The sequence below is a fragment of the Coffea eugenioides genome, chromosome 2 (assembly GCF_003713205.1).
Source record: "Coffea eugenioides isolate CCC68of chromosome 2, Ceug_1.0, whole genome shotgun sequence".
NCBI classification, from domain to species: domain Eukaryota; kingdom Viridiplantae; phylum Streptophyta; class Magnoliopsida; order Gentianales; family Rubiaceae; genus Coffea; species Coffea eugenioides.
The window spans coordinates 31,117,794-31,130,657 of record NC_040036.1 but is presented as its reverse complement, the minus strand read 5'-3'; the positions used below and the strand labels follow the sequence as shown (position 1 = coordinate 31,130,657).

The window sequence follows — 12,864 nt, the reverse complement described above, 5'->3', positions numbered from 1 at the left end:
TCTACCCAAGATGATCTAACTCGGTGCAGTCGTGTCTTGAAACCATGCAAGAGGATTCGGTTGAAATTTTCTGCTTGACCGTTAGCCTGAGGGTGGCCCACCGAGGTGAAGTATTGTTTGATGCCGAGGTTCTCGTACCAATTCTTAAACGGGTTCTCGGCAAACTGCCTCCCATTGTCTGAAATGATGATCTGAGATATGCCAAAGCGGCAAACGATACATTTTCAAAAGAATTTTTGAACCGCTAGCCCTGTGATGGTCCTTAGAGGCTCGGTCTTGACCGTCTCGAGCGCATGGATCTCATTTTAGCAGTAATCTCGTTCCCACAGACGGCGCCAATTGAAGAGGTGATTTTTAGTGGGTAGCTGAACCGACCTAAATCAGTCCCTTCTCAAGTGAAGTGAGGTGTCTTTGCTTATCCGAAGTGGATGGTGGGGCTTCTCCTCTGGGATCACTCGGACGGTCAAGTTAGTATGAGAATGAGAGAAACAATAGTATGTGTGAATGAATAGTATGCTTACTCGTGGGGAGTACATGAGAAATATTTATAGAGTAGAAGTGGAAGGTAGGACGGAGGGCTCATGCTAGTGGGGCCCCTGTCCTGGTCATTACGGCTCTGTTGCCTGTCTAAAGCTCTGACTCTGACACTGTAGCCGCCTGAACATGGTGACGGGGAACCTTGCGTAGTAGCCATTAAGAGCATCAGGTGCTTTTCAGATAAAACACTGGTCCCGTGTGATGTCAGGCGCGTTGACATCATCAGCGCGCAACTGAGGTGGGGGCCAAGAGGTCATCCAAGCAGGTGGTCAGAGGTCAGGCCGACCTCAGGACTCAGGTCCAGGACATGATCGCGTTGGTGTGGAGGACGATACGAAGTCACCTCGGCCATGCGGGTTTGGCCGAGGTAAGCATCCTCATCAGCCCAACAGCAAAAGAGGTTTTTTTTTAAGTCTGACACTACCCGGTAGTAGTAAATTTTTTTTTTTTAAACGCTGCCGGGCCTTGTCAGCTTGGCAGCACAAAACAAAAATTTTTTTTTAAATTTGCAGACAGCAACCAGCTTTTTAAAGTTTTTGCAGATTCTTTGAGTGTAATTATTTTAAACTAGCCTGTAATTTTTTTTTTTGAGGGTAACTAGCCTACAATATAATGTGGTCAAGTGTTATTTACCCTCTTGTTTTCACAAAATAAAATATGATTTGATTAACGCATGTCCAATAAGCACTCATTAATAGAAGATTTAAGTATTAAATTTTCTATAAAAAAAAGGTGTAGTTAATTTGAAAAGGCATTCAAATGGAAAATGTGCAATAATTGTAATTATGTACATTTACATAGTAAATTAATTATAATTTAAATATATTAACCAGCATCTAATCCGTTAAAATAATCCAACAAAAAGAAAAGTCTAGGTCGGTAGTAGATGATCTTGTCATTATTTAATGGTCATCACGTGCCTGTAATCACGCTTTCATCTAGTCTGTCCAAAATATTGAATAATTTAGTATTCTTTTAGATCTGAGACTAGTACGGAAAGGCCTTAACGTCTAAGAAGCAATCAAGTGGAATGCACATCTTTGTCCGTCTCAGATTTCATATACAGTTAACTCGTCAAAAAAAAATTAATAATTCGACATTTTAGTTACAATAAAAACTAAAAGTAATAGTAACAGTTATACAGTTTTATTGGTAAAAAATAAATAAAAAAAAAGAACAAAAAAGAATGAAAAAATAATTTTAAAACTCAAGTACAAGCATACCAAACAAGAAAAAGAAATAAAAAATAAAATAAGAAATAAGAACGAAAAAGAATGAAAAAATAATTTTAGAACTCAAGTACAAGCATATCAAACAAGAAAATATCATTTTTAAGGGTATATCATTAAAATATTTAAGAGTGTTATTTTAAATAAAAAAAAGAGGTATGTGTAATCTTTAAAACTTCAATAGAGCTAAAAGAAATTGATAAAAAAAAAGGGAGATTTCTAAAAATTATCCGTTACACACCTCAAGGGAAGTTTATGAAATTATCCCTTAAACATATCACCGACATCCGTATCAGGTGGGTCCCAGAATGTCCAATGCCAATTCTTTGAGAGGCGTCCAATTGCGGACGGTGTATTAAGTCCTAATAAAAGGTAATTGTAAACTATCTAATAGTAATGACGCATTTACTGTTGAAGGCCTTGCATAAGCGAAAAAACCTCCTCACCATTCATAAAAGGCCCGGCAGCCCACCATTTAAAAAAAAAAAAAATTACTGCTGCCAGGCTGTGTCAGACTTAAAAAAAAAAAAAAGCTTCTTTTGCTGCCAGGCTATATACGTACCCATTGTCAGATCCATACATGTTTGATTTTTCCTTTTTTTTGATCGATATTCTGAGTAATTAGCCGCTAAAACCATGGTGACTACTTAGCTATCTTAAAACGTACGAACTGAAAATAATCCAAATGTGTTCGAGTTTTGAAGCCATGCTATTTCATCTCGTACAATTCAAAGCTCTAAAATTTCTCCAACAATCTCCATTTATATATGGGATAATTTCAGAAACCTCCCCTGAAGTTTCTAACAATTTCACTGAGCGCTCTTAAAATTTGAAAAATTACACATACCTCCCTTAATTTGATAGTTTTAGTAACAAAATTTTAAAATAATATTCACTTGGTCAAATTTTTACATAAATATCCTAAAATGTCCTTGTGTAATGAGTTTTAATTTACTTTCCTATAGAATTATAAGATTATCGAATGTAATTATAAGGAAAAGGTGTCGCATTTTTCATGTCCATACCTAATATTTGATAAACAACTATAATAATAATTTTATCACTATGGTACAATACTTTTGATAGATTTTATTATGGATTTAGATTTATAAAATAGAAAATAAAACGTTGAAATAATTGATTCAGAGTTTATGAATTATTCGAGCAGTGGGATTATCATAATTTAATAGTGGTTTTGGGCAATTTCTTTTTGATTTATTATTAATTTTAATACCAAAAAATAGAAAACAAAGATTAGCAAAAAACATTGGATTATGTATAAAGTTAACTTATCAACATTTGGTTACAATAGAAATTAGAGGTAATTCTACAATTTTATTGGCAAAAAATTAAAGTAAAAAGGAATAAGAAGGAAAAAGAATAAAAAAATAATTTTAAAAGTCATTCTAAGTATAAGCATACCAAACAAGGGAATTTCATTAAAATATTTAAGGGTAGTATTGTCAATTTGCTTGTCATTTGCATGTTTGAACTGATTAACATATTAAGGGTAGCTTTGGAAGATGGCCATATTTTACCAGAGAGTTCATCAAAATTTTCAATCACTAGCACAAAATTTTAAGCCACAGAAAGTGCAGATAATTGGTTTAGGTGCACCACAAGACTATCTAGAGAAAGAAAATACTAGTGCTTCTTATTCATTTCCCAGAAATTGCTTTTCAGATGAGGATGGAACACGTTAAATCTTGATTTCCGGTGCTCGTGTTTGGGTCGAATGGTACGGTTTCGAAGCAGGACAATAAGGGAAAGAAATATACCTCCAACGTTGAAATTAAATTCTGCCAACTCCAAATGCTCAGGATTTTTTTTCAGAAAATGGTGTCCTATTCATGAAATGGATTAAAGAAACTTAGCCTCAATGATTCTTGAATGCACATGTACCATTGGAACTTCAGCAAATTGCCAAAATCAACAGGACAGTGTCTAAAAACGTAATGTGCCCAAAACATGGAGTCAAGTTCTAATCTGTCTCTTGTGATTGAATTGATTAATTAACTGGAAAAATATAAAATCAAGCAATCATAGTCTACTGAATTTTCTTTAAAGTCCAAATTCTTGGATTCCAAATCCGACTCGGCAGCACGCCAGCAACCTAAATCCACAAACAAAGGAAAATAATTGTTGTAACTTGTAAACCTATCAGTTCCCAAAGTTTTGACACTTGTGTTTTATTATAGTCCCAAACTTATACCAGCACTTAATCTGCAATGTTGTAGGTACTTCTGCATCCGGGGTTTGTAATGTCAATCATTACTCTTATTTAGCCGCCAGTCATCTATATCTACCTACCTATTATATAAGAAAGAAGTGAACTTTATTACTTTGTCTCCTTACTTGTCACATCGCTTCTTAATAACTTGACAAGTGACTTGTTAATATTTCTTGTACATTGCTATTCTTGCCATTGCACATTTTTTTTTTTGGCCTTTTATTCATGCAAAGTCAAACAAGTCTAGCCTTATGTTTATGGGTGTTCATCGATCGATAGTCGGAAATTCGATAAAAAGTTTTGATAATTTGGGAATTGATTTTTTAAGTCCAATATCCGATTACCGTCCAAATTTTAGTTTGATAAATTGGATTGGAAAATCAGTAGTGAGTTAAAATATTTTAATTTGCTCTAAAAAAATTGTCATAACAAAATAATATCCCATATGTTTTTCAACAAAATTAATCGACTTACTCAAACAAATATGAAATGCAAAAAAGAGGGAACTCATAATCTCAATTCTTAAACAATATTGAAATAAATAAGAATTTCAAACTTAATTGTTAAGCTAAACTCCAATGTATCAACTTCCATTAAAATTTTATCTCCGACTATAGTTATAGTTAGTTTAGCTAATTACTAATTAATATTTAGTGATAGGATTAAGATTTACTCTTGTATTTAGTAATATACGTAAGTGGGCTTGTATTCTACTTTTGTCTTCTATTGATTTTATGCGATTTCCACTTAATTGTTCTTGAAATTTTAAGTGGGCATGGGCTGTGCTAAGCACAGCCTGAAGTCTTCTAGTATTAATACAGAAAAACATCCACTATCAGAAATCGACATAAAAGTTTAGCTAACTCTAAATCTTTTTTTTTTACAACTCATTGGACATAAAAATCGACAAACAACCACATGTAAGGAGGAGCTCTGGTCAGGACAAACTATTTTATCAGGCCATTTTCTTGGCCTCTAATTGGTATCGACTCTCCTCTTCAGCATCCACTATCAGAAACTAATTTTTAGCCATTTAGTTATGTCCATGGCCTTGTTCTAAATACTTTGAGGTAGAAGGAAATGTCTAAGTTGATGAAAGTTTAGGGCCTTGTTCTTGGCTTTTTTCACTAAACTTAATGTTTATGCCACTAAACATAATATCTAGACTGAGCTTAAAGAGATCCTCGTACAAATCTTGATCATTAGAAATCAGATTCCAAAATCATTCCTTCCCAGTATTAAAATATAAATAAAGTACCCTTCAAGAAACTGAAAATAAAGGAGATTTCCACGATGTAGGCTGGGTGAGGGTGCATCTTCAGTTCTGAACTTTAGTTCAGGTGTGACACCTCCACCAGTTTAACTAATTCATGTTTTCTTCCCGACCACAAAATACTTATCAGATTACGTCTGAATCAAGTGCATTGCCTTACTTCAACAGGAACGTATGCAATTATTGCTCCACATCAATGTAAAGGTGAAAAATATATGAAGTTTTAAGCAACTCAGTTGGCCAACAGTCAACTGTCAAGATAACAGTAGAAAAGGAAAAAAACACTAAATGACTAAAATTCATCAAAAGCCCGAAAGTTGTGTTCTAATAAGCAGTTGATATTGCACCGATTACATGAATTAGACACGCACGTGCAGCAGTAAATATACTGATTAGTAATACAAGAGGCAATGCTCAAAGTTTGCCTATTTGTCCTAGGAACAACCAGAGCAAGAGAGCAGCCATAGACCTGATCTCATGTCGACGGATTATTAAATAACACTGGAGAACTTTTGATTCTCTAACTCAAATGGACAAACATCAATAAACAATTGAATAGCAACAGTTATGACCATTCAAGTCTCAGAGTTCCTGATCCAAACCCTAATCAATTGAGGTGTTCAGAGTTAATTCATCCATTATTACCTCAATCTCAGAAGGCTAATGGAACGCAGCAAGGAAAACCAACACAACAACCCCCAACCAGTTCTCAAGGCTCTCCTTTCCTTCCTTTAAGGTTGATTACCGCAAGTTCTTTTTCTACAAATTCCCCAGCGCATATGGGTGGATAAATGCCACCATGAGGAGAGTCAGCAAAGTGGCCTAGAGGTTTCAACACTGCATCTGACGCAATATGTGCAAATAGCTGACGAAAGGTAAAAAAAGATTCAGAGTTAGCTAAGCTTTATAATTTAAATCAAGCATTCAGCAATTTTTACTAAAATGAGATATTAGGAAGAAGGGAAAGAAAGAAGAAAAAAATAGCAACTAAGATTACTGTGGATGAAACTCTCCAGAGGCTACGATTTTGCTTTATAGCTACTTTTATTGCGTCAGTTGTCCTACTATTTACAACAACTTCATGCATGCCAGCTATACAATCTCCTGCAGTCAACCACTCTATCTGCATGTTCAGTAAATCAAAAGCACGTGTCACCAGCCATTAGCACAAACCTATATTTTCATGTAAAGAAAATGCAGATAAAGATTCTGAAACTAAAGATTCACCCTTACCAGTAACCAAATACAAAACAGATAAATTCCATAGCAATGGAATGCATTCTTCGTCAATTGTTTATTCATGCAAATGTCCATTTCTTTGATGTTATTTGTCATCAAATGTACTCTATCCACTATTTATTCTGAAATCCTTTGAGGTCAATGGCTAGAATGGTTAATAGTTCTTGCTTAAGAAACCAAAACTGAGCAGCTGCTTGCTCTATTTGTGTCAAGCTAGTCATGTCTAACACCAGCAGGTTCAAGCAAATTGATGAGCTGATCTTGCCAAGTGCATAGCGAAATAGCATACTCTTACCTGTTTTCCCGTCTGAATGAGGAGACATCCTACAGGAACCTTCACTCCCATTTTCTGGCCATTTCTCAGCCAAATACTTAGACCAGGGAATCTGCTTCTGCCATGAATTGTAAGGAAGTTGAGGTCATAGTGGTATCCTGCAAAGACAGTGCCCTCTTGGCCATGACGCCGAAGATCACTTCCTGTTGGTGCAAGTAGATGGGGTCCCTGGAATTTGAAAACACAAATAACCCTGTTGGAAATCAACACGAAATAATTCAAGAGAAAAAAGGAAATAAATTAAGGTTAAGAGAACGGAGATTGGTCCCTGTATTAATGGCCTAGTCAAAATGGTCCCTAAAAGTACAACTTTGAAGGAAAATGAAAATGATTAGGGATGATAGGGTCGAAACCCTCATGCAAAAAGGGCTCCAAAATCGGGACAGACCAAATTGACAAATTTGAACACATTGGCATTGTACTCATCCAATTTTATTTTTTTCTGGCAGGGGAGGGTGGGATTTAAGAAGCAAGGAGGGGGAAGGGGGAATGGAATGCAGGACCACTAAGTCCTGAGGTCTCAACCTTAGCCACTAGACCAAGGCCTACTTGGCTAATCATCCAACTTAATAAAGTCAAGAACCCAAAAAAACTCAATGATTAGGGACCACAACCGCATTTCTCAAATAGTTGGTTTCTATTCTGTCAAATGAAGCAAAAAATACATTCCAATTTCAACTTCAGATAATTAAACAACTGGATGGAGACTAAGAACTAAGAAAATACTGAGGAACTCTTGGCAGGATGCAATGTCATTCTCTGCATCACAGTAATTCAGGCAAAGGTCAAAGAGAGATGGATATTAACATGCATTCCTTATTTTGCAAAAAGACATGCTACGTCACCCTTATAGAACCACCTTTTACGACAGTGCAACCAAGGACTGAAACCCATAAACCATATAATCATAAACATAGTATTGGTCATGAAGCATCGATTCATGCCCTTAAAGTCAAAGGCAATGTATGATGAAAATCTAATTTCACATGGCATCCTCACACAACAGTAAAGGGCTCAGCAGTCCACTTAGTCCACAATATGTATCACATAAATTTTCTGTAGGAAAAGAATTTACTCATCACTTATCTTTGTCTTCATGCTATCTCCGATTTAGCATGTGCACAGTCATATGTTGGGGTAGCTGGAATGACAAGAATAACTATTACCTGCTTCATGAGAGAAGTAAAAGCATCTTTCTGCAAGCCAAATCCAATTGCTGCCATTTCAGCCACAGCCTGAAAGATAAATTGCATACATTATATTTCAGCATACATACAATTAGAAAGAAGAGCAGCAATCTTGATGACCTACCTCAATCGCGGATATCATTTTATACCCCCATGAATCCATAGTGGCTTTCCATTCAGGGAATCCTTCAGGTATGACAGGCTCCGAATTTAGCTCCTAGAAGAAGGGACTGCTAGTCATGAAAAGAAGACTAATCATGTTAAAATTGTCAAAAAGAGGTACCACCAATACCTTAAAGCATGTGTTTGGTGGCCGGGGCCCAACCCTCCACATGTAACGCCACTTAGGGTCTGGCCCAGTGGGAGTGGCTGGTTGAAACTCTTTAGGCATTGCCCTTAATTTCTCTTGCATCTCCTCATCAACTAGACTACGAGGTACTTCAACTCCTTCTGGAGTCACCCCAACCTGTGAATTCAGCATTTCAGAGACTGTTGAAATTTAAAAAAAAAAGGGTAAGAAAAACAGAATACACGAGTGATAAAAGCATAAATGATGGCTGTGCAGTTAATGTCTCATTATAATTCATCTTTTTTTACTCTGTTCCCCTTATTAGGTAAGCACTTCCACATGGTAACCATCTGACAATGACATGAATCTGCACAGCAGCTAACTGGTTCAGCTTACTTTCCTGGTTTGTGTATTCAAGAGAACAAGAAGGTGAAATTCAGCCCCTTGGCATATATTTTATTCCAAACATGGTAACATTGCTCAGTTCTCAACAAGTTACAACTTGTAAGACCTACATTGCCTGTATTCTCCTGAAAGCAACAGCTAACTTCAGTAGCTTCCAAAAAGATATACAAACAGATAATAATGAGAAGAATGACAAATGCCACCAGTGTCTGTCCTTCAACCTCCATGAAAATCTTAACTATTATGTTAGGTATTCTTAAATGTAAATAGATCGACTCAACTATCTTCATGAGAAAGATCACATGCCTTCACATCTTTAAGCGCTTCGGTTTCAACAAATCAGTCTCAAATGATCAACATGTCCACCAATACTTCACAAGACCAACAGATTTAAGATTGCAAAGATACTGGCATCATTGCATATACTCTCAGACAGAATGTCCAAACTGAACGACATTCATCTTAAACTAGCTTTCCTTACCTGGTAGTTGACTCTCTCAAGCACAACCGTTATTGGGAGTGCTTAAACACACAAAAAAAAAAAAAAAAAAAAAAACACTTTGCTCCTTGCACCTTAAACTTTCAGATCAGATTCTAGTTCACAGTGACATCAAACCAAGCAAAGATTACACTTAACCCTCCCTCACCACTACTCTCAATAAACTTGCCCTAAATAATTTGAAAATTGGACAGAATCCATCCCACAAATGTAAACTCTTCCCACTAAATTTTAATGCTTTTAGATAATATGGTATTCAACAAGTACTGAGCACATTGGTCAATTTTCATCATCTTCCATTTCATCCCACAGAAACTACAAATGCAATTTACACATTACTAACACCCGTTTACTCCCAAATACATATTGAAAAAAGAAAAGCAGCAAAAAAGCATAACTTATCAACTATTTTCCGTAAATGTTATTACCGCCATGATTTCACACTAATTCAGTATACCTGAAACGTAAAGGTTAAAGCACGGACTGTCACATTAAAACTTTCAACAACTCATTTCAACATCAAAAGCAATTAAGAAAACTGAGGTTCAAATATAATAGAAAAGGTCAAATATTTTTCAAGTTCTACACTTAAAGAAAACAACACTTCATCCTCTAATTCAATGCGCTACAACTAAAACAATTAAGGATACGAACCACCTTACTCGGACGAAATGCCAATGCATTTTCAGCTCACAATTCAGCTAAAATAAAAACAATTTAGTCTTTTAAACATATTTACTCCTTCAGAAAACTAATTATAATCGTCCAAATTATACATTTTTTCTTTTAGTAACTGAGGTTCCGCAGTTTATAACAAAAAGAAAAAGAAAAAAAAAAGTTATACTACAAATCATTTTCCTGTTCATATTATGATTATCTTTCCTTTCCCGTAATAATGCCTAAAAATGGAATCGAGTGAAACAAAAACACTACCACAACATCTACCAAATGAAGAATATTAAAATTATATCAAATTAAAACTCAAACACGAAAAATGATTAAAATGATTGACAAATTTTGAAAAAAAAAAAACACTGGTAAATAAAAAGATTACTTGGTAATGGAGGTGAGGCCGTTCTTGGAGGCGCTTGAATTCTTCAGGCTTTTCGAAATACTTTTCCATCATATCGAGGAATTTATCGTTGTCTTCTGCAGAGCATCTCGGGTCTTTCAACAGCAAAGCTCCGGTTTCTCTTAGGGTCCGACTGACTTCTTCGCAGAGGCTTTTCATTTCCGGATCCAGATTCGTGCAGTCGGATTCGGACCTCAACTTCGTCGAGGTTTCCAAATATGGAGCCAAATCGATCACCGGTAGCTCCATTTCCCGAAATTACTGAAACTCTTTTCTTTTTTTCGTTTTCAGCAGATGAAGGAAAGAATCAAAGAAATTCTTTTGCCTGAAAGTGGTGGGGAGAAGGGCAGTTCTGGAATTCGAGATTTTTCGAGGCTGGGGGCTGATGGCGGGAGAATTTTTTTGCTTTTCGAGGTTCTATTTATAGTACCTCATTCAATATCACGCCAAACAGGGCATAAACCAGGGACTATTATTGGGGGAATCTGTGGACTCTTGAAAGTTGGAACTTGGAACTATAATAAAATATTTTTTGAAATTTTTCTTGAGACCTAGCTCAAATCTAAAAGAGTCTACAAAATTTTGTGTTAATTCTCATGTTTTTGGGGTTCGAATTTTATTGTAATATAATTTTTTTTTCATTGTTCATATTTTCTGGACAGTAATTATAGTCGAGAGAGAAATCACGCAATTGAGCAAGTAAAAAAAAAAAAAGAAATACTATATTTGTCGTTGATGTTTACATTTTTGGGTTCAAACATTATCGCAACAAAATTAATATTGCTTTTGTTGTTCGTGTTTTTTGGACGGTTCCTATAGTCGAGAAAGAAGTCACGCAATTGAGTAGAGAAATACAATAATATTTGTTGAAATTATTATTCCTAATTTGGGAGATTAAGTCATAAATGTTGGATGAAGGTTGTCATTTCGATCCGTCGAAGCGTTGTAACTTGGTGATTAAATTATCCCAAAGGATTATGAAAAAAGTAGTGAGGTAATGAGAGTTAGGCTCTTCCTAATTAAAGGTGTGTTTGATAAAATTGAAATTTGAATCCATTAAATTATTGAATTGTTAAGTATTAAATCTAGTATATTTAAATGCATATCACATTCGGTGATAAGTGAATAGTTTATCACTTCATTTTGAAAGCAAATTTTACCTAAAAAATTCGGTACCACTTAATTAATCAGATGTTCAATTTTTTGTTATCAAAACGCGCTGAATATGTTAAAATCTAAATCCATTAAATTTAAATGCTGAATTGAGTTATCAAACAGAGCCTAAGCCAGCTATTCTACATTAAACGAAACAAAATCATGTTGCAATTTAGTCACTCATTTTATCATGATATATATACATGTGTATCGAGAGTGCGCATCTTTTCGAAATTGTAGGATCATGAGAGTAGGACCCTGAGTTTAACGACTATGATAATTACGCATTCATCTACGCGTGGACCATGATTAAGCTGGCAATCATGTACTCCCTCCCTTTTTTTATAACTGACGTTTAAGGTTTTGCACACCAATTAAAAAAAGTTTTTCATTGTTTAAATCTATACACTACTTTCCTTTTGTACCCTCATTAATTATCCAATTCACCCATATTTTCTCTCACTAGAATACTAAATGGTGCTGTTTTACTAGGCCAAAAGCAAAGAGAGAAGCAATAATTACTAGGAGTAGTAATTAAGAACCCTGTATTGGAAAAGAGAGATAAAAGGGTAAAATTGTGAAAAAATAATTAATGCTGCATGGGGATAATACAACGACAGATAAAAGTACTTAAGAGCAAATTTCTTAAACGTCAGTTATAAAAAAAGGGAGGGAGTAGCTAGTAGTAATGCAAAACTATATATATATTTTTTTATGAGTTTTTTTTAAAAATTTTTAACAGGTGGCTTTTGTCTCAAATAATTCTCCATTTGGTACTGTATTGGGAAAAGAACTAATGATGTAATGTTGATTATTGTCTTACATGAAAAGAAAGTTAAAAGTGCATTAGCTTGGGAATCCTAACTTTTGAAGATTTTCCCAGGTTTATTTAGTTCTTGTTCCACTCCCAAATGGTAGTTTCGTGCAAGGAAATAAAAACAGTCAACAAACAAATGTGGCTCGGGAATCCTAACTTGTACGTAAAAAGCAAAACACCAGTACAAGGAACCCATGGGATGATTTTGCCGTGTCGTTTAAGGAAGAGAACACCGTACGGTAGTATAAATTTAGCAAAGAAAGTGGAGTAGTATTATGTAAACAATCAATTTACCATGTTGATCAACTATGGCACAGCTAGTATACATATATATATATATTTTTAGTCAGGGCATAAATTGATAATAACAAATACTATTAATTTTCCATTCTTTTAAAGGTCAGTCTTAATAGGTATTTGTGGGACAAGTAATAACAATGCATGCATCTACAAATATAAATAACATCAAAATCAAGTTCATTCTCGGTATAGCGATTGGTGGAGTAATTTTTGCTTTCTGTAATAGATTTGGTGAAGGCCCTTGTGTTGTTTGCTGAAGCGAGTGCACTCTACCTCGGATTACAACTCATGCTAATTT

General features: G+C 35.1%; 1 protein-coding gene across 1 annotated transcript; it reads right to left on the bottom strand.

The window, feature by feature from the left end:
* Positions 1–5,586: 5,586 nt before the first annotated feature.
* LOC113762436 lies at positions 5,587–10,667 on the bottom strand. The gene is made up of 7 exons (XM_027305891.1): positions 10,277–10,667; positions 8,322–8,495; positions 8,154–8,246; positions 8,009–8,077; positions 6,804–7,010; positions 6,267–6,392; positions 5,587–6,134 (listed from the first exon to the last, which is right to left on the bottom strand). Exons 1-7 carry the CDS (start codon positions 10,541–10,543, stop codon positions 5,979–5,981), a joined length of 1,092 nt encoding a protein of 363 aa, XP_027161692.1. The 5' UTR covers positions 10,544–10,667; the 3' UTR covers positions 5,587–5,978.
* Between the last annotated feature and the right edge of the window lie 2,197 nt (positions 10,668–12,864).